The sequence below is a fragment of the Cyrtonyx montezumae genome, unplaced genomic scaffold (genome assembly GCF_038088225.1).
Source record: "Cyrtonyx montezumae isolate F1298 unplaced genomic scaffold, pur_monq_1.0 scaffold_14, whole genome shotgun sequence".
Taxonomy (NCBI): domain Eukaryota; kingdom Metazoa; phylum Chordata; class Aves; order Galliformes; family Odontophoridae; genus Cyrtonyx; species Cyrtonyx montezumae.
This window is the reverse complement of record NW_027071870.1, coordinates 13,733,037-13,755,078: the sequence shown is the minus strand read 5'-3', so window position 1 is coordinate 13,755,078 and position 22,042 is coordinate 13,733,037. Positions and strand designations below refer to the sequence as shown.

The following is a 22,042-nucleotide window of genomic DNA, read 5'->3' as shown; positions in this document are numbered from 1 at the left end:
TGCAACTATATCCCACAAGGTTAAACAAGATTGTTTGCCCTAACAGTCTTCAATATTCAAGCCAAGAAATCAGTCCTGGAAATGGTAGTTCCATAAGTTATCTTAAGCACATCAAGACTGTCTCCAGAACAAACAGTTCTACATCATTTCTTTCCTCCCACCTCTGTCATTAATCTTTACACAGTCAAAATACAATTCTCTCCTGAGAGCTGTTCTAAAGAACAATGAGTAGTTGTAATAAATGATAAAAGCAGTGAAATTGTAGGCCACTTCCTAGTTAGACACATGGGAAAACAATTACACTAGTTACAAAGACTGAATTCTTTTATGTATAAAAAAAAAAATAGATACTTTCAGAAAACATATCTCCATAGCAAAAAATATATATTTGGAAGTAAAAGGGACATGTCTACTTCAAGACCAAATGTAAATGGTTTAAGAAAACTGAGTAAAATAAGTCAACACTAAAGATGGGCTAAGTATTTGTATAAAAGCAGATAAGTGCAAAGCTTCCTCAAAGTATTGCTCAGATGAGAAATTATCATCTCTTTCATCCCGAAGTTGTTGTGAAAAACGTATATTAGCCTAATTCCAATCAATTTTAGAGGCAGTGTATAAGCTTTATAATTTAGCTTTTCCAGAGCTACTCTTAAGTAAACTGATGTGATTTCATATCAGTCAAAGTGGGACTTCATAGGTGTTTATATATTTCTACAATAAAAAGTTTACCTTTGTTATTACAGTGCATTACTTGGGGATATCTTCAAATACAGGGAAAGAACACAGCAAATTCCCTACACGATCACTAGCACAGCTACTCATACAGAAAAAGTACTCTAAGTATGAGAGCTATTTGGAAACGTGTCTGTTCCATTGTCAACACACTCATCTTACCTTCTGAGATTTGCAAATACGAATTGCCCACATAATAAGCATAGACATTTCTTTGCACGTACAGTTTCTGGAAGCATTTATCTCTGAGTAATATTGACTGAACTACTTAAATGACTGTACGTGCGCCTGTGACTGTGTGAAAGTTGACAGGATGAGAACATGTATTTTTTGAGTAAGAATTGTCTAATGTGATGTAGTTGTTGAATTAAAACAATAATTATTACAGCAATTAAAGTATAAAACTTGAGTCAGCATGTTGCTTTCTGTACCTGACTCTCCCAGACTTTGTAATTTTGGGCAAGTAGCTTAGTTCCTGATTCTGCAAACGCTTTTACATACGTTTTACTTTATTCCACAAAGAATTGTTTCTGGAACAACACATTAATACTTACATAAATTAATAAAGTCAGGGTCTTAAGCTATTTCTGCTTTGACCACGGGAACATGGCACAATGAAGCAGAACAAAAGGTATAGCAAAAGGACAGGGCTTCTATCCAGTTTCTCTCATTTGTTTTGCCTCTCCTCCTCCCTTAGACACAACACGTGTCTCCAAGCTGTGAATACTTATAGACAGAGATTTCCTTTTCCCTTTGTGAGCCTGAATGCCTCTAGATGCCACACAGACACCCGGGGAGGGAAGATAAGGAGTGACAAAGGATTCGTGAGCTTCTACTGCCTGTCGAGGCAGACAACGACCAGGCCCTATGACATAAGCCACACCATGGCCGAAATAAGCGGCTCTGCTCCTCCAGCGAGAGCTGCTTTCTTCACTAGCTCAGTCCTCTCAGCAGCAGTCGAGAGGCCGAAAGCGACGCTGCAGTGGAGCAGTAATAACAGTGGGGACAGGCAGGGAAGGGAAGGATGAGCCCTCGCAGGAGGGGATTCCCCCCGTAGAGATAAGCCCTGACATCAGGTGGGGCCGAGAGCTCCTCGCAAGGAGGGGCTCCCCAGCAGCGGCCCCACGCACCACGGAGTTGCTCAACTCCCTCCGCCCCCTGCCCAGACGCCAGCCATGTTCCCCACACACCCCCACCCGGCGCCCCTGCGCCTCCCGCTCCCACCTGCGGCCCCTCCCCCGCCGCTCCCCCACCTGCCCGCTTCCTCACGAACGTCACCGCCCACTCGGCGGCGCGTTCTCCCATTGGCTGCTCAACCCGCCCGTCAAGCGGGGCGGGGCGTTGGAGGGCGGTGCCGGGCGGGCTGTCAGCGGGAGCGGCAGAGGAAACGGCGGTGGTGGCGGGAGGCGCGGGGTGCGATGTGGGCGCTGCACGTCTGAGCTCACTCTCTGTTCCTTCGCCGACTTCTCGTTTTGCTTTTTTTTTTTTAACCTATTGAAACACGTTCTGTTAATACGCTCCAGCAGCCTTTTTTTTTTTTTCTATTTGTTTGCTTTTTATTTTTTTTTGTTTTAATCGGAAGCCGTATACTTGACAGAGCCGCTTTCTCACGCCTCCGGGGCCGAGCCTCACCACCTCGCTCCTCTGCTCCCCTCCCCCCTTCAGCCATGGATCACCAGCCCAAGTTCTTCGAGAACCTCTCCGGCACCGGGAAAGCCATCGGGGTGCTGACCAGCGGCGGCGATGCCCAAGGTGGCTGCGGTGGAGGAGCCGGGGAGAGGGCTGGAAGGGAGGCCGAGGCGCGGGAGGCAGCGGGCAGCACGGGGGGGGAGGATGGTGTGAGGGAGGGAGGAGCGCGGGGAGCCCGAGTGGGAGGCGTGGGGGGGCTGCTCGGGGTGGGGAGGGGCTGCGGTGTTCCCGTTCCCTTTGGTCCTCCTCTTGCTGTGCTCGCTGAAAGCCGTTCTTTTAGCTCGGCCTCATCCGTCCCTCCCTTTCTCATCGCGTGTCTCGAAGCGTGGCCTCCTCCGAGCCTGGCGGGGCAGAGGCACTGCGGGAAGTTTTCGGCACCAAAATGTCTTCACGTCGGGAAATGGTGGGGAGCGGATGGCTGCTGGGAGCCGGAGGAGCTGCGTGGCTGCTGCCAGCCCTCGCCCCATCCGCTTCTCGCTGCGTGTTGGCAGCAGGAGGGCTTTCCTGTTCCCACCCGTGACTTAGAAACCTCGGGTGTTGCTTGGCTCTCCCGCCCAGCAGGAGCACGCTGGAAACGTGTTTCACGTAAATGCCTGAAGTGTAGGGGGAGGTCTAGCCACGGGAACAAAAGACCTATAGACTTCAAAAGGAGGAAGAGCCTCGATCGCTGTATACTTAGCTCTGAAGTCGTGTTTGCCTGCGCTTTCATTTCCCCTCTTCCACCGGAAAATCTCACGTAAAATAAGCTTTGTCTGTTGATTAGGGCTCTAAATCGCCATTTATTTATTTATTTTATTTTCATGCTGCTTAACAGGACTCCACTTTCGTCAGTTAAGTGAGGATTGCTTGCAGCTTTCTTTGCTGAAGTTACAACTATTTCGTTACTGTTATTTGCAGAGAGCGCTTCGGAAATACTTTAACTTAAAGCAGTTCCTCTAACACGCCTTTCGAGGGGTTAACAAAAAATAAATGAAAATGCCGCCTTATGCGTGGGCTCGGTACTTTAAATACCAGCACTCGCTGCCCTGCACGTGGACACGTGCAGGGATCCTGCCGCGTTTGGGGCATCCTCCCTATTCTTACAACGTGCGAGCAGTACAAGCAGCGCTCTCCTCTCCTCGGTGCGCCCCCGGGCCGGCAGCTGCACGGAGCGGTGCCTCCGCTCTCCCTCCCCGCCGCCGGTGCGTACGTGATCCGCGGCGAGTCGCTGCGGATTCCGCCTCCTTGCGTCATCGGGGCTGGGAGAAGCATCCTCCCGCCCTCTCCCCGCAGGAATAACGGGGAGTCCCCAGTTTTACTTGGATTATCGGGGATCTTTCTAATCGAGAGGGCAGGGGTTCTGGTACCAATCGGAGAAGGAAACAAGTCGATGACCTTAAATGGCTTCTCTCTTGCTCCACAGTCAGGTTACATTTGTTCAAGTTTTATCTACGGTTTGCACTCAGAGTCATTACTTCCACTGCTAAATGATTCCAGAAGGAACTGTGAGTCAAAGCTTCTCTGTGTTGATGGTCTGGTCGCCAAATCGCCATTTTAACTTATAAGCGTGACAGGGCATTGCCTCAAGCAGCAGTAGCGTGTTCAGCAAGAGGCTGACTCGCTTCCGCGTGTCTGGGGATTATATAATGCATCAGCAGATGCATCTCTTTTTATAAAGTATTAATCTCCACTTGCCACTATGTGAATTAAGGCACTTAAGGGACTTTCAGAATCCATGGGTAGCATCCATACTATTACACTGCAGTTGCAATCTGTCAGTTATTTACACAGAGAGGTAAAGACTAACAGCAGTGAAAGTTGCTGTCTGAAGAGTGAGGTTGTTGTGAAGACTAAACAAAGCAAACTGGGTGGCTTCCAAGATATTTTGTAGGCAGCTTTATTGACTTAACTAAGCATAGAAAAAATGCAGTTTTAGAGTTTGATCCTTTGGACTTAATGACACAACACAGCCGAGTTTCATAGACCTTAACTATCTTGAGAACAACGTAGATGTGTAAAATACAACCTCCAGTCTGTTTGCATGCCAGGTTAGGCGTAGGACAAGGGACAAGATGAGTCATGCCTTGTCAAGGTCGTTTGCCCTGCGTAGGGCAAATGTTCCAGAGAAGTTATGAGCTATGAGCAGAAGGAAATACGGCACTTTTGCTGCAGAACTCTTTGAAAACACATGTTTGAGCAAAACTGTAGGCCAGAGAAAGCTACTAACTGAAGTAGGCAAGAAAGTGAAAACAGAATAGTGCTGGACTCCTGTTTTCTTTCAGGTTTTCTAGGCAGACATCAGAAATATTCAGATTATCTGTAATGCAAACCAACCTCAGCAGGAAAGGCAGTGGAAAGAGCATCAATTATAGCTGCAATAAACATGAGTCTTCATCTCAGTAGGTGCCTTGATTTAGATAGGTGGGCAGTAAATCTTTGCCTAGAACAAAATATGCTTGATAATATTTTAGAATACAAGTTACTGCCTTTGCAGCTGTTGTACCTTTGAATAATTTAGCAGGAGTAGCATTATGTAAAATACACAAGCTTTTCTATTTGTAGGACAGTTTAAAGCGTAAACTACTTTCTCACCTTTGTGGTACTTCCTTGCAAGGTTTTTTGCTTGTCTTTTTTGAGTAACTGTGGAATATTAAGGACTATATATTATGTATGTACCAAGCTAGGGTTATTAGGATTTAGTCATCGCATTTTGAACACAAGTGTATTGTTTATGGTGGGGTTAAAGAATGTATTAGCAGTTTATTTTACGTCGATACACTATTTATAACATTACACTTCTTTTATGTTTATGCATAAGATGTGTAAGTTCTAAACTTAACAGGCCATTACTTTATCTAGCCAGCTAAATAGTGAACTAAAGCAAGTATTTTCTTCCTTAATTTTAAGTACCTTGAGAGGCAAAAGAAGTTCAGACCACTGCTCTCAAAGTTCAGGGGTTAATTCAGTTTCTGGGCTATTTCTAAATTACGGCGACTGCTGCTCAGAAAGGTGAACTGAAAATGGGTTTTGAGTCACTCTTCTGTCATCACACTGTGGCTTTTGCCATGATCTGCTTTAAGTACAGTGGCAGAATTTTTTGCTGGCTGCTGGTGGTTTACCTTGGACAGTTTCGAAAGCTGAAGATCACTTAAATTTGTACAACGTCCGGTCAGACTGCCTGACAGGTATGGCTCCACTGCAAGCAGTCATATAATCTGAAAGCTGATGGAAGGCAGTTTTGTACCATTGGAAAATAATGAGTTTGTGTCTGTTGCCCGTCCTAATAGCTTGGGATTATTATTATTTTTTTTTAAGTGATCACATTATTTCTGAGACAAGCTCAAAGATTTAGTGTTGTGGAAGATAGCAAGTAAGGAAGGGAGAATATGGATTACCTGGTACCATACCTGGTACCATACCTGGTGCTGAAGTGAAGATCTGCGTTTCTTTGAAGCATTACAGGCTTACCAAAGATGTTTCAAGGCAGATTTAATATAGTAGCATAGATATACTGCTCTGGTCATGGTCGCTTACATTGGAAAAATAAATTGTAGTTGCTGAATAATACTAATAAAACATGCTCCCTATGATGTCCAACTTGTAGATATATTTGTTAACACTTACGTGGTTTGAAGGTAATAATAGAGGCGTCTTTCTCAGCAAATGATTCCGTGCTTCTACAGACATAGACATGTACAAAAAACATTTCACATATGGATGCACATACATATATAAGTAAAATTAAGGCTTATAGTTGTTAACAGATGAGTGTATCTGTTTCAAGATGTTTGATATTTTGGAGGAATTGCATCTGTAATTCTTAGCTTGAAAGTAGACTTAAGCTTTTAAAATCTTGTAGTAGATACGTATCTAGTGTAGAAGTTATGTAAGTATTTGTGCAGTACAAGGTTCTGATCTAATACAGTGTTACTGTCACAAAAATGATATAGTATTCAGGTATCTAAAATCACTACTGTGATTGTATGCAGTAATATATTACATAATAAAAGGTAAATGGTAAAACTTTGTTCAGATTTTGTATTTGGTTTTTATCTCATCTTTCAGTTTGATGAGTATAGTCTCTTAATTCATTACAAATGCATCCATTTATGTTCCTGAATGAAGTCTTCTGGTTGATAGTAGTTTGTGTCTATAATATTTGAGTTTCTTATTCAAGATTATAACAGAAATATGTAGTTCGTGGTTTAGCAAACATGTTTAAACCAATACCTAACTTTAGAATTGGTAGCACTTAAGAATTTCTTGATGTGTGCCCAAATCGTGTTCTGGACTTTTCCTTTGTCAGTATTACAGTTACCTAAATAAACACTTCATTTAGTCCACTAATGCTCAACACAGTATAGCATCTTAATTTTATTCCAGCTCCTCTGATGTAGTTCTGTATGCAGTCATGAGACAGAAATATTCTTTTGAGAGGAGGGATTGTCTTTGAAATAATTTAAAAAATTCAGCAGTTCTGTTTGTAATTCTGCTATGAAAAGCTGGAGATTTCAAAGACAGTTGAATAGACAATAAATTCTTAGACGGTTTTACATAATTTCTCAAGTTAATTCAGGTAGTTGCAGGTAGCTTAAACATTGCTGAGTCCAAAAGGACAAAATAAATCATTTCTTCTATCAAAGGCTTTAATGCAAAAGCAAATGATAATTGATAATTGAGAAAGAATTTGAATATTTCTTATGTTATTAGAAACAAGCCACAGACAAAAACATTACTTTTGAAGCTTCTTTTCTAATCCTATATGTTTTATCAGTGCAGCATTTATTACTCAGAACTAAATTCATGATTAACTGGATGAATGTATTTTAATAAGCATAAAATTACATTTCATAGATATTATGGTAATTCACAAATACTACTGTGGGATTCCACAGATAATGGAATAGAGCAGCGTTCTGTTAGACAGGGTAGGCAGAGACTTTATGAAATGCTCAGCATTTACATGCTTGAATCACTGTAAGCAGCTCAGTATTCAGATTTAGATAGACATCCTCTTAAACTCTAAAGCTTCAATGTTTTGCCTGTGTTTTGAAGATATTAAATCACAGTATGCTGTAGTCCTCAGCCCTCACAAAATGCTAGATACTTTTGCAGGAGCTTGCCAGTAGATGCCCAAACACATCGCCAAATAGTAACAATGTCTGTTGCATGAATTCACCGAGTTTCATTGTGGGTACTGAAGAAGTGCTTTCTGTCTGTAACTCCTACTTCTTTCCTGGGCTTTTGCTCTCTTTTCAGACAGGTAAATTAGTGAGCCTTACCAGTTTTTCATATAAGACGCAAGGAAATGAAGAAATACTAAAAAATGTATGCGATTATATTATGCATGTATTCATGTGAAGAACATTAATACATTTTTCATTTTGAGAAACAAACACTCTGTTTTACAAGTGTGAAAGTTAATCAACATTTGCTGACTAATTTTTAAGGAAAAAATGTTATGACAGAATTTGGAGTAAGAGCTACCCTTCTTTAAGATACACCATAAAGGTGTGATACATGACCAATAATACAGAAATATAAGTAAAAAGATGAGTGTGTGTCTTTAATAGACACTGTAATCTTTATATTTCATGTCTTTTTTGTCAGAAAAAAAAAAAAAACAACTCTTTGACTTAACTTGCTTGGTTCAGACACCTTTTCTATGTTTCTACTTGAATACTTGGAATACAAAGACAGACGTTAACACAAGTTAACGAGTGAGATGCGCTGTCTTTGTAGCTGAACGTGCCTTACTACTTCCCTGTGTGCGAAACGTGAGGGATGTCAGAGCTGCTCTGAAGGTTCTTAAAGGACGCAGTTCTGAGTAGACCTTGGTGACTGACACTGTACGTCCTTCCTTCAGAAAATGAACTTTCTGGCCACTCTTTTATGACTTTGCAGTGATACGGATAGTACAACAACTTGTTCTTACCTCTTAGAAAACAAAAACAAGGCAAAAGAAAAAACAAAAACCTGGAAACAGCAAACAGTTCAATTAATGAGTTGAATTGTGCAGTGGACTTTAATGAAAGGAGTGCAATGGTGGTTCATTTTGTAACTTGGAAAAATGGAAGTTTTTGTCTCTGTTTTCCAGAGGACCTGGTGTGTGTGTGTTACTGTCTTTTTTCATTATTGTTTGTTTGAAAATTGTTTCACTCTGCATAGTAGATTTGTTTTAATTTGAAATTTGGCATGCTAACTTTTTTTCAGCACAGCTTCTCAAAAGAATTTCTCATCTTTTCCTTGGCATCATCCAGATCTTGTTCCAAAACTGCTTTTGATTTTTGTGCTCAGCCACAGGGCAGAGGGGCAATGAGAGAATTCTTGCTATTATTTCCTGGTTCCGAATTTATGGGAAAACAGTTACTTAGTCTTAAGGCTAAGTGCCTTAAGTATATAAACAACAAATCAGTCTCCATGACTTCTTGATTTTGGCAGGCTATTTTTTAAGTTATGTTTTATATTAGGCGATGTTAGTAACTTTCTGGTATGTATGGATGATATCTCTGAGAAAACCTTAGTCACATTTTTTATTCAGTCAGATAAGTATTTAAACTCAATCTTTTATTTTTTTTTTTCCCAATAATGGCAGAAATTGTAGGGGTAGATCTTTGCAGCATGTTGTGTTGCGGGTTATATACTGTAGTTACCCCATTTTTTGTCCAGGTTGGTGAGTGTTTAATGCCTACATTGAGTGGAGTTCACCTACTGTTTTGATATTTTGATATTACTGAATGCAGCAGGTTTCGAGAATTTTTATCCATGCTTCTGGCATCCCCTTTTAACTGCTGAGCTGAGGTTATTTCGTTCAGTGTAGCCTAACTGCTGCTTTTCTATTCAGGCTTTGTGTAATCTCTTTTGCCTGTGTAAGTGGTAAAGAAGCAAGTAGTATATTTTTTGTGAACTTAATTAACAAGTGAGGTGGCACAATATCTGAAGGGATGTATTATGATAAAAATTCATTTAAAGCATATTGGAGAACTTCCACTATTGTTCAGGAGATCAGGTGTTTTATCATTGGACTTGACTGTAAGACTTAATAATCATTTATTAGGTGCATGAGCAGAGAGTTCCCATGTGAGACTTCATTTCAAGGAAGCATGTAGACATTTTTCTATTCATTGCAATGAGTCCAAAGAAAAAAGCCATACACATTTGTTGTGTTGTTTTACTACTATGTTTTTCTTTCTTTTTAAGTGGGCACCTGTCAATATCAGGAGCTTTGGTTGTGCTCCCAGCAGAATACTGGCTGTATAAATTTGCATTATTTTGGAGAGCTCAGGAAAAAGCTATTGTAGCACAATTTTCCTTTCAAGGAGCTACATGTTGAATGTTTTACATTTCATATTGAAAACTAATTGTGATAACTTCCATTCTCTTTCTGGTTTAGTAGGTCTTTAGATGCTGTTCTACTATCAGCAGCAGTTTAATCGCTGAGCAGTGTGCATGCTGGCATTCATATCATTGTCTTTGATTCTATCCCAGTTGAAGCTAAGACAATCGTTGTATCAAAGCAAATAGTTTTGCACTCTTTGTATTCATGGCCTGATTGCACTGTCATTAAGCAAATTCCTGATTAAATACATGCTGATCATTGTCTGTCTTTAGGAATGAATTAATGTTTTGGGCTTTTAAATTTGTTTTTTAAGGGCACTGGAAATAAACAGTACACACACAAAGGCAATCAATACTAATGTGATTTTGCTTGTTCTTAACAGGTATGAATGCTGCTGTGCGTGCAGTAGTACGCATGGGAATATATGTGAAAGCCAAAGTCTATTTCGTTTATGAGGTTGGTTTTTGTTCCTATTCATTCTGTGTCTATCTTCTGCCTCTACTTGAGTAATCTTCTGATTGTATTTGTGGAGTCTGAAGAGCGAGTGGTATAGAATAAAAAAGATATTGTATATACTATGACCTTTATCAGCATTTGTTTTCATACTTAACTATTTGTGGAAAATGCTTTTCATGTGGTATATGGTAAATCTATTTCATTTAAAATCTACTTTTTATAATATATTGAATTCTTTATGTGCTGCTATAAGCCTGAAAAAGTTGTGGTTGTTCCTCAACTGTTGCTCAACGGTGAATTTAAACTTTAATACACATTGATGTACTGTGTACTTAGATGTTTGTCTGGCCCCTATCATTTTAACTTAATTACCTCCTTAAGCTTAGTTAAACTACTAATTTTTAAAGTCTTTGGCTTTTTCCCAGGTTGAGTGGCATTGTGGTCCCCATTTCACAGATAACACCGAGAGCTTTTTAACAGCTCACTTTTATTTTTTAACCAAGAGTTCTGCAGGACTTGTGCCATCTTTCCTTGTTTAAGTACTTGCCTTCTCTATCAGTAGCATATTCAGACATAACATTTTGTGGTTGAGGCTTTTGACTGCCTGTACATGAAGACTGTTAACCTGCATAACAAGTTATTTGACACAAAAATGTGTAAGATAAGTTTAATATAAATTGAAGTATACTATCTGAGCCTTGTAGACCTAACTGAAATACACTTTCAGTTATTTTAAAATGTAAAGATTTCCCAATTCAGTAAATTCTTCTCAGCAAAACAGTCATTCTGTTAACTTTTGAATTCCTTTGCACCTACTTAAAAGTATGTGGCATACTTTAAAAAGAAAAAGAAAACATTTGTGGGGCAAAATCCAGTAGGCAGTGCTCCTAGCAAAATCTGTTACTAATGTGATTTATCAAAAGAAGTTTGATATTATTAATGTGATTTATCAAAAGAAGCAATGCTGGAAAGTACTTTGTTTTCTGTTTTGTGCACGCAAAATATACAATTTAGCTTTAAAAGGCAGCATTTTATCTGTCTTCTTTCTCTGCTTATTCCTAGGGTTCATTTACTAAAGAGATGTGAAGTGTATTGAAATGCAAATAAGTAGAGCACTGTGCTGCAGAATTCTTTTGTCCTACACTGCTACAGCAAGTAGCTCTGAATACTTAGTGTGTGCTAATTATGTGACCAACTTCTAGAATTCTTTCAATCTACAACTGTTCTGAAGGCTTGCTGAAATGGGTCAAATACTTTTGAGGAAGTAGGGTGTTTTTCTTATCTTTAAAGGACAAAATTTGTTTGTTTTTTTTGCTACCCCTAAATTGAGAATTAACATCTTTATCATTCATGCTAGAGTATGTTTGTTACCATTTAAAGGCTGTTTTGTATAATGGAGATTATTTGAGTCATAAATTTCCAGAGAAGTGCTTCTGTTTTTATGAACTTACAAAAAATTCCATTATAAATTATCACGCTTTTCTAACAATTACTGTAATTTACTAATGTGAAGTTGTCATCTGAGACATGCTGACTCCCATTTCTAAATCAGCCTATATCAAAATCTTCACTCCATTTCTGGAGTGAAAGTCAGTTGTAGAAATCAAGTTACTGTTGAAGTCTTGATTATTGAGCATTGATGTGTTTGGGGGCTGTGACCATTTCCAGTGCTTGACCAGTCTCTCAGTAAAGAACTTCTTTCTGATCTTCAGTGTGAACTTCTCCCGACTCAGCTTTCATCTTATCACTGATCACTAGGGAGAAGAGATCGGCTCCCGAGGACACTGTAGACAGCCATGAGAGTTCCTCTCAGTCTTCTCTTAAGTTAAACAAACCAAGTACTCTCAACTGTTCTTTAGATGTAATGCCCTCCAGTCCTTTCATGGTCTTTGTTGCCCTACTTTGACAAATATTTTCTTAGTGGAGCCAAAAACAGAGTAAAAGTTCTCAGTCTTTTGAAGTTGACTTTGTTGTAGTTGTAGTACACTTGTTTTTTTTTTCTACCATCACTTTTGTCTTCCCTCCTAATAACTTTTGCAGTCTAAAATCATCCATCTTCTACAGCTGTGGCCAAAACTAGGTCAGCATTCTAAGTAAAAAACCAACTCCTTTTTCCCATGCTTCTTTCAGAGGTGAGAGAGACAATTATTGTAAATAAGCAGTCAACTAAAACTGATTTTTAAGGTGTTTTTTTTTTAATCTTCTGAAAGAAACTGATGTTGTGATGCTATTTAGGCAGACTTTGATTTCCAGAACGGGGTTTTATATGTAGGTGTGTGTTTGTTAAATGAAGAAGCCCACACAAATATTATAAATATTGAAACTAACTTTAGAATGAAAATAATAGTTAAGAAAGATCCCTGACAAGCGACACTTAATCTTTTTTTCATTTAAGTGGGCACAGCTGAAATTCATTCTGTTCATTTTTTGAAATAGTGCATATTATACACAGTTGCCCTGATTTCACATTTCAATCATGTTAACATCTTTTCACATTTAATACCAGCGTTGAAACAGTTTGGAGTTACCCCCAAAGAATAGCATTGCATCATTTCCCAATCTTCTCCAGACTGGATTCACTCTTTAATACCTATTGATTTATTTCACTTATCCTTTGAAGATCTTAAGAAATGAAAGCACAGTACCAGGTTGCTGTAGAATAGTTGGAATGCAGTTGGAAGAATCATTAATACAGTCCTTGTTCTTGCGTGTTTATATAGAGAAACTATCAGAGAGTTGCAGAATGGTTGGTTAAAGTTGGAAACTGCTGTAGCTGTCCCTGCTTGAGCAGGGCTTTGACAAAATGACTTCCATTTGAAATTGTGCTTTACAACATAGAACCAGTTTCAAGTGATGGTTTGTTCTTTTCCTCTTTTCTACGTTTTAGATTGGTTAATAAAATATGAATTAGCAATTTTCATCCACAAATACGCTGTTACTACAGCATATCTTTACTACAGTATGCCTCTAATACTTTCTTGAATGCAATATGATTATTTTTCCTTTCAAGTAAGAATAATAATAAGGTAATAGGAGCAAATATATGGACTGCTTGTATTTTCACCATTTTAAGCACAGCCTTTTGTAGTCTATTACAAGTGCGATATCATGATACACTTTCAGGGTTTATTGCCCATGTTTTTCAGTGCTGTAGTTTTCAAAATGAACACAGTAGCTTTCTGTCTTGACGTAATGAACTTTCTGCATTGTATTTGTTTTTGTTCATACCTCTTTGATAATTGTACTGAGTTTATTAGTCTTCAGGCTCAGGTGGATACGCTGAAATGAATCTGACTGAGAATCTTTGTACTTTCCCAGAAAGATGTTGCTATGTATCTTGTATATGCACACACACATTCAGAAGTATATTGAAATTATGTAGCTTAAGTGTCTAGTTTCCCAGCTTGATCTTTAATTTTGAAGGAATTACACAAGAAGTGTTTCAGCTTCAAGACACCTATTTTGGATGTGTATACACTAGTTACATACTAAAGGTATCTGGAGAGTACACAAAATATTGAAAAGATCTGTTGAATGACATAAATTCAAGGCCGGTCAACTACCTAGCTATTTCTTTGCTGTTACTCAGTCATCTAAAATATAAATTCCTTAGTCTCACTGAGCAAAAGCTTGTAACACTTTCCCTTTGAAATCTGTACTAGAATCCTTCTGAGCTTAATTTGAATAACTTTTGTGGGAGTCTGTGTTTTATTTATCCTCACAACCTATTGTGTCAGTGAGTTGATTCCAATTTTTATAGAATAATCGTATACTATTTTATGATACAATATTCTAGTATTACCAAGTTATTACTTATTGGATAAAACCTCTGTATGCTCTGGATCATCCCACATTAGGTGTTTCTGGTGTACAGTGTCAGTTTTGCTGTCTTCTAAACATACATGCGTCTATATACTTCCTGATGTGATACTTGCTTGGACATTATATCCTTTAAATTAATTAAAAACAGTGAATTAAAAGATAAATTAGTAATTAAAAGACTTTGTTTCATTAAAATACACTCGGGGAGTACTATTACAATGGAAATGTTATAACTTTTCAAATAAGACTTCTAATACTTTACTTTTTTAGGGTTACCAAGGAATGGTTGATGGCGGCGATAACATTGTTGAAGTTTCTTGGGAAAGTGTATCAAGTATCCTGCAAGTGGTAAGTGTTAGGGAGAAGGTGTAGAATCTAATCATCTCTCTTGCTTTTCCAATATGAAATAAAATTTCAGATCCTGGTTAACAATTGTGATTATAGAATTTTATTTATGTGATAACCGAGTACCAGCAATATGTATTTTCTTTAATGTGGTTGCCTGACACCTTAGGAAGACCTCAGGGATCTCAAATGTGGTATCATAGAATCATAGGGGTTGGAAGGGACCTCAGGAGATCATCAAGTCCAACCCCCTGCCAAAGCAGATTCCCTACGCCAGGTCACATAGGTAGGCATCCAGGCAAGTATTGAATATCTCCAGAGAAGGAGACTCCACAACTCCCCTGGGCAGCCTGTGCCAGTGCTCCGTCACCCTCACCGTAAAGAAGTTCTTGCGCACATTCGTGCAGAATCTCCTGTGCTGCAGCTTCTGTCCGTTCCCCCTTGTCCTGTCTCCACACACTTCTGAAAAGAGTATGCAAAAATAATCTTGAAAGCCTTTGTTCTAGATCTTCAATATCATGTGTTGTTGGCCTCCTGAAGACTTACTGACAAAGATATTATAGTGCCAAAGTACAAAATAAGCACTTGCCTTACAAAATATATTTTCTTACAAAACCCTGTTGGCTTCCTTTCTAAACAAATCTACAATTATAATTTCACCCATTACTATAGTACCAAAATCCACATTTTTAATAATTAATTTATTATTATAAATTAGTTATCATAATTAATATATAATATTAATCATAATTGATCCATAATATATATTTCTATTTCTTTTTAATTAGAACAAGTTGTAGTACATTATTTCAAATGCGATCTCTTTTCTACTTACAACTTAATTTTTTTTAAGTATGAAAATATCTAGCTTAGTGTGTTTTCTCAGTTATATTACATTTTGAAAATGTCCACACATATACAGAGATGTTTTTGGCATTTTTGAAAATAATTACTTTTTTTTTTCCAGAGGAAGGTTTTTATTTATTTTTTACGTCATATTTGTTTATGCAATGTATAAATTAATGGAATAGAAAATTGAACTTTCTTCTCAGAAGTTCTGTGGAGGCATCATAAAAGCTAATTTTTAACGTTAGGGATGGATATAAATTTTTTGTGCCTGTCCATAAATTTCATGATATTAGTTAAAGACAGTTGTACTGAATCCAATTCATCTGAATCTTGACTACTTTGTAGTGTATCATTTGCCTTTGTTATCATATATGCGTAAATATTAGATAATTAATTGGAATGCTACTGAAATTAATCCCAAATAATTTATTTTTTTGTTTCAAGAGTAGCTCTTTATCAGTCATTGTTGAGTGTTTCTCTTTTCCCTAGTGAGTGCATCCACTCCTGAGAGCGTAATTTACCACGAGTTTGGTAATTGTTTTCTTTACTTTTTATTCACTGTAGAATTAAAGTGGAGATTATGCTACACAGTATCTACTCTTCATTAATGCAACTCAATAACAAACAAAACATCCAGTGCTATACTGGGTTATAGATTAAAACTGAGTTCCCTTTATGTTCCCTTTTTCTAGGGAGGTACAGTTATTGGTAGTGCACGCTGCAAATCCTTTCGTACCCGGGAGGGTCGCCTGCAGGCAGCCTACAACTTGGTTCAGAGAGGAATCACTAATCTGTGTGTGATTGGTGGAGATGGTAGCTTAACTGGTGCCAATCTCTTCCGTGAAGAATGGAGTGGACTTCTAGAAGAGCTATCACAGAAAGGTAAGTTTGCATTTAGACCCAGCAGACTTACAGCTCAAACTCTAGAGAAGATATGTACTGTAACTACATATTCACAGACTATATTCAGAGGATATTTCTTGTGTTCAAAAACCAAATGCATGTGTTAAAAGTAATTACACATCTCTTCATAATTTAATAGTTTTTGATCTCTGTACATCCTTTCCTGTATGCCATGTTGAGAAAGACCAAATAAACTACTAGACAACTGCTTGTGTGGTTTGTTTTCCCAATTATGAACCATTTTCAGGGCCTGAACTTTAAACCTTCTACTTAAAAAGCTCTTTTTTTTCAAATACAAACTGAAATGATAATTTATCTTCTACAACAAGTTACATATTTGGTTGTTATTAAATTATATTTTCCTGCCTATATGCCTCTGTTTGTTTGAAGTGAGAGCATAATGTCAGTTGGTAAAAATGTGTAGAGCCTATTAGTCCTTTTGGAGAGCATCCAAGAGAATGTTAAGCGGAAAGTAAAACAGAGCAAGGTTGTATAATGCTGTGCTGATGCTGTATGTTATTCAGAACATTTAAGTTTTTTTCCTAGGTTCCATCAGTTTCTGTCTTCAAAACTACTTAACCAGATGCTGTTGTCAGTCCTTTAATCAATTTTTCTTCCCTGAATGTGTAGTGTCTTGTGAAAATGCAAGATTTTTGCTGAATACATTCTGTAGCAATGTGTTCCACAGCTTCAAGGAATTTGTGAAGATTGTGAAGAATCTTCTCCTATTTATTTTGATTGTGCTGGTTTCTAGTTTCATTTGGTGTCTCCTACTTTTTGTCTTAGGATTGATCAGTCACTGTTCTGTTTCCTCTGTGTTTGCCAGTTGAGATTTTACAGCTGTTGCACTTTTTCATCTCTTTTCTAGAAGAAAGAGTCCTTTGCTTAGTTGTTCCTTATATAAAAGTTACGTGTCTATGATCATCTTTGTTGCCCTTCTCTGAACCTTTTCCAGTTCTACCATACCCTTTTTGAGGTGGGGAGGACCCGAGCTGCACCCAGTATTCAAGATGAGGGCAAACCGTGGATCTACACAGTAGTATAATGATCTTCGTTTTGTTCTGTTATTTTCCTAATATTTTCTAATATTTTGATTTTTTTTTCTGCCTTTCTTTGACTGCTGTTGAGCACTGGTGCTGATTCATTAATGGAAACAGCATTTTTTTTTTAATGTTAGGATATGTTTTTCATGTGGATTAGTTTACATTTATCTACAGTGGAGTCCACCTGATACTTCACTGGTCATTGTGTCTTGCTAGTCTTCTTTATTTCTTCATAGACATCCCATACCCTTAAGACCCAGATTCAGATTGTTCAGTAAGCTCAGGCTCATTCCCTGTTATAGGTTATTACTGAATATACTGAACAGTAAAAATCTCAATAGTACTCCATTGGGTACCTTCCTCAATTGCAAGAATCTGCATTTACTACAGCTTTCTGTTTTTTATTTTTCACCCTCTGTTTCATATAATCTATTCCATGCAAAAGCCTTCTCTAACATGCTGTGACTTCTGAGTTTCTCAAAAATCCTTTGGGGATGGACCTTGTCATTGGCTTTTAGGTGATCTAAGTAGACTGTGTCAACCAGATGTCCCTTATTTTTGCAATTTCACTTACAGAACACTAGAAACACTGTAAAACATTCTGTGTATTGATAAAAAACATTTGACTGTTCTTCAGAACACTGTATTAATATGCAAGAACATTACTTATATTTTCTGTTATGATTTCTAGTATTTTCTTTGGTATAGACATTAAAAGTATGTAGTCTGGAACCTCACATTAAAAATCTGTTGTTACATTTGCTGCAATCTCCTCCACAGATATTAAGGTAGTTTTAAGCACTGAAGCAGCTAAGATAATTTGTTCTTGAGGTCTTTAGAACTCTTGGGTGATTCAGCATCTTCTCTGATGCCTGTGGAAACTGACAGTAGGAGCTTTTCTATTCTATTTACTTATTAATCATGAAATCAGAGCCTTTCAGTGATGCAGAAGTCTTAGAGAGTGTAAATGAGGTGTTATGATTGCTTGCATATGCCTGCTTGCATCCAATTTGCCCATTTTTGCTTCTTCATTGCATGTCAGACACTGATACTCCAAATTAAATGTTATTATATCACAGCTATCAATTTTAAGTTCGGTTACAAGATGTAATAATCTGTTGACGCTTTTGAAGTGAACTGAAAAGCTCTTGTTTCCCTTCTTGTTGTTAGGAGTTGTATGCAGGATTCTTTTGGTTGGTTGGTTGATTGGTTTTCCTTTATACTTTTGACTAACCTTGTTACTTGAAGCATCTAAATTGCGGTTAAAGTTTGGGTATGTTTAATTTGTAGAGCAGCCAAGCAATATATCTAATAACGTTGAGTTTTATTAAGTTTAATCTAACTTAATCCAGATCCTTCTCTGGATATTTTTTTACAGGAAAGATTGATGAAGAGGCTGTTAAGAAATATGCTTACCTTAATATTGTGGGAATGGTCGGTTCCATAGACAATGACTTCTGTGGCACTGATATGACCATAGGTACTGACTCAGCCTTGCACAGAATCATAGAAGTTGTGGATGCCATCATGACCACTGCACAAAGGTAAATCGTGCATGTTATAAGAAACAATAATACATGTGTGGTTGTTTATGCTTCAAATATTTTTTCCTGTTGCTGTGCAGTAATGGAGGGTATATGTTCATCTTAAGTTGTTAGGTGATTGGTATGTATTCACACTCAATGAATACTATGTATGTCTTGGTTTATTTGCTACTACTTTTTTACCATTCTTGTCATTGTGTTACTTCAAGCATCTGATTGCAGAGACTGTATCAGCTTTAGGGGAAGGCTTCAGTTTTTATGTTTTATGTTTCTATCTTTCCTAGATATAATTCTAGAGAAGATTCAAACAGTATCCATTTGTAAACTCTTCTCAGGCAGAGTATAAGCAATTAAATTATATTTTTATGCACTTAAATGGATATGAAAACTCTTCTACAGTTGTATCTCTAAAATTCTTAACTGTGCACTTATGTCACTTATGTTTCTAGAGGATGTTCGCTTGACTACTTTTATTTATTTTAGAGTGAAGTGTAATGAAAGTAAATCGGGTTTATAAAAAATATGCAATTTAAATACAATGAATAAATATTTAAATACATAATTTAAATAATTTAAATTTAAATACATAGTTCAATATGATCTCTTATTTTGCCAATTAATTCTGTGTTTGATAACTTGGCAAACAGAGACCCTTTCTTGATATTAGCTGTCCAAGAATTTGGATTAGATTTCTGAGTTGCAGCGAGTTATTCTTTCACACGTTTTTTTTGTTTGTTTGTTTAACAGCCATCAGAGGACATTTGTTCTGGAGGTTATGGGGAGACACTGTGGGTATGTATTGTCTTTATATTTTTTTGAAACACTAAGAAATCGAACAATAAGTGTCTAATTATTTTTGTTGTATTTATTAGGTATTTAGCTCTTGTCAGTGCCTTAGCTTGTGGTGCAGATTGGGTATTTATTCCTGAATACCCACCAGAAGAAGGATGGGAGGATTCAATGTGTGTTAAGCTTTCAGAGGTAATGTATCACTGTTTTGACTTTTTGTGGGAACCTGTTTAAAAACAGTGATTCAGCAGTCTGATCAAACCTTTCAGCACCTTTCCTAATTCCTTTGATGTTTCAATTCATCAATGAAAAGCCCTGAATGTAAGAGAACTTTGAAGTGGTCAAGTATAAACTGTGAGGAGGCAAGGAGAGGGAATGTTTCTTAATCTATAATAATTGCTTTTAAAATCGTGCTGTGATTTTTTTCCTTTTTGCTCATATGGATATACTCTTGTTTTTACTATAGAACCGTGCACGAAAGAAAAGGCTGAATATTATTATTGTAGCTGAAGGAGCTATTGATTGCCACAACAAACCAATAACATCAGAGAAGGTTAAGGATGTAAGTGTTAATATCCTTAAGGTGCATTTTCTGTTTGTTCATAATAGGAAGGGTTTTTTTTTGTATTTTTTTTTTTTTTTACTAACAGTAGCATTTCTATAATGTAAATTGATCATACAATTATAGAATGGCTTGGATTGGAAGGGACCTTCGAGATCATCTAGTTCCAACAACCCTGCTATAGGTAGGGACACCTCCCTGTACACCAGGTTGCTCAGAAGCCCCATCCAGCCTGGCTTTGAGTACCTCCAGGGAGTGGGCATTCACAGCCATGCTGGGCAACCTGTTCCAGTGTCTCACCACCTTCGCAGTAAAGAATTTCTTCTTATCTAGTCTAAATTTACCCTCTTCCAGTTTAAAACTATTTCCCTTTATTCTGTTGCTACCCGCTCTTATCAAAAGTACCTCCCCAGCTTTCCTGTAGGCCCTCTTCAGGTACTGGAAGGCCTCTATAAGGTCTCCTTGGAGCCTTCCCTTCTCCTGGCTGAAGGGCCCCAGCTCTCTCCACCTGTCCTTGTAGAGGTGGTGCTCCAGCCCTCTGATCATCTTTGTGTCCTTCCTCTGGATCTGGATCCTCTGGATCTCAGTGTCCATCTTGTGTTGGGAGCCCCAGGACTGAATGCAGTACTCCACGTGGTGTCTCAAGAGAGCAGAGTATCTCTCTGGGCAGAATCACTTCCCTTGACCTGTTTGTCACACTTCTCTTGATGCAAGAACAATCCATGTAAAACAGATTCTTAGACGTATTGCTGGTTGTATTTTATATTTGCTTTTTTAAAATCCAGATTACATTTAAAGGGAAATTATTTCAGTGACTGTTAATTAAGATCTTTTCTATTCATAAAATAAGACAATGGTTCAAAGCATTTCATTATTGTATGTATTGATAATGAGTCTGGACATCTTTTCAAATCAGTAATTACAGATGTATCTAGATACAGTATTGCAGTTTAAGGAATAGGTTTGTCATTATTAAATAAGATAAGCTTTTAGATTGGGAACCTAAAGTTTAATTCTACTCTAGGAAAAAAAGTCTCACATAATGGCAATGAAAACACTACAAAAGTTGACATATTAATAGTGTAATAATAAAAAATCTCACATACTGTACATTAACACTTGAAACAGAGCAATGCATGAGGATATAAAATAGTTATGATAAAAAAGCCATTACATTTTGGAATTTTTTTGCAGCTTGTGGTTCAGAGGCTTGGATTTGACACCCGAGTAACTATCTTGGGTCATGTGCAAAGAGGTGGGACTCCTTCAGCTTTTGATAGAATTCTGGTGAGTGAACCTATAATAACTTGTTTTGGTACCAACTGATAGAAGTAAATAATAGGCTTTTACTTTCTTCTCAGTTGATCATTTGTGGTGGTTTCACACTAACTAGCTGAACTACACCTCTGTATAGATTTTTTATTTTTATTTTTAGGAGAAGGATGTCTCAAATTAACTGTCTGAAAATCTCAAATTTAGAATGGTGAAGAGCATTGTGTTTAAAAAAATAAATTCTGCTGTAGGGCTCAGAAACAAAGCTGCAAGGATGATCATGCATGTTTTATAATCCGATGTGGTATTAGGCTTCTGCAACTTTACATGAAAAAATATATTTTGTTTTAACTTTGATTTTGTTTTAACTTGATAAATCTTGAACAGTTCTGTGGTTGGAAGGCTTTTGCTTTTAAGTGTTTACTTGAACACTAGAACATTTTCTATTTTCAGGCAAGCCGAATGGGTGTGGAAGCTGTGCTTGCACTTTTAGAAGCTACTCCAGATACTCCTGCCTGTGTTGTGTCCCTGTCTGGAAACCAGGCTGTCCGTCTGCCTTTGATGGAGTGTGTGCAGATGGTGAGTTTCTGGCAAAAAGATGTTTTACTGTTATTCATTAACTATAAGAGAGCACTGTGTACTCTAATCAATGGTCTGTTGTAGTTAAAATGCTGATGGGAATGTATGCAACACTTAACTTGTGTTTTGGAATAATGAA

At 37.7% G+C, this 22,042-nt stretch overlaps 1 protein-coding gene across 3 annotated transcripts in view; it reads left to right on the top strand.

The window, feature by feature from the left end:
* The first annotated feature begins 2,266 nt into the window (after positions 1–2,266).
* The window catches only part of PFKP (phosphofructokinase, platelet), a 38,920-nt gene continuing 19,144 nt past the window's right edge, over positions 2,267–22,042 (top strand). For all 3 annotated transcript variants that reach the window (XM_065731502.1, XM_065731501.1, XM_065731503.1), the window contains exons 1-10: positions 2,267–2,484; positions 10,122–10,195; positions 14,288–14,365; positions 15,904–16,093; positions 18,536–18,701; positions 19,449–19,493; positions 19,574–19,682; positions 19,957–20,052; positions 21,247–21,339; positions 21,778–21,903. In XM_065731502.1, the coding sequence (XP_065587574.1) occupies positions 2,400–2,484; positions 10,122–10,195; positions 14,288–14,365; positions 15,904–16,093; positions 18,536–18,701; positions 19,449–19,493; positions 19,574–19,682; positions 19,957–20,052; positions 21,247–21,339; positions 21,778–21,903 (1,062 nt within the window). In that variant the 5' untranslated portion in view covers positions 2,267–2,399. The remainder of the gene's footprint in view (positions 2,485–10,121; positions 10,196–14,287; positions 14,366–15,903; positions 16,094–18,535; positions 18,702–19,448; positions 19,494–19,573; positions 19,683–19,956; positions 20,053–21,246; positions 21,340–21,777; positions 21,904–22,042) is intronic.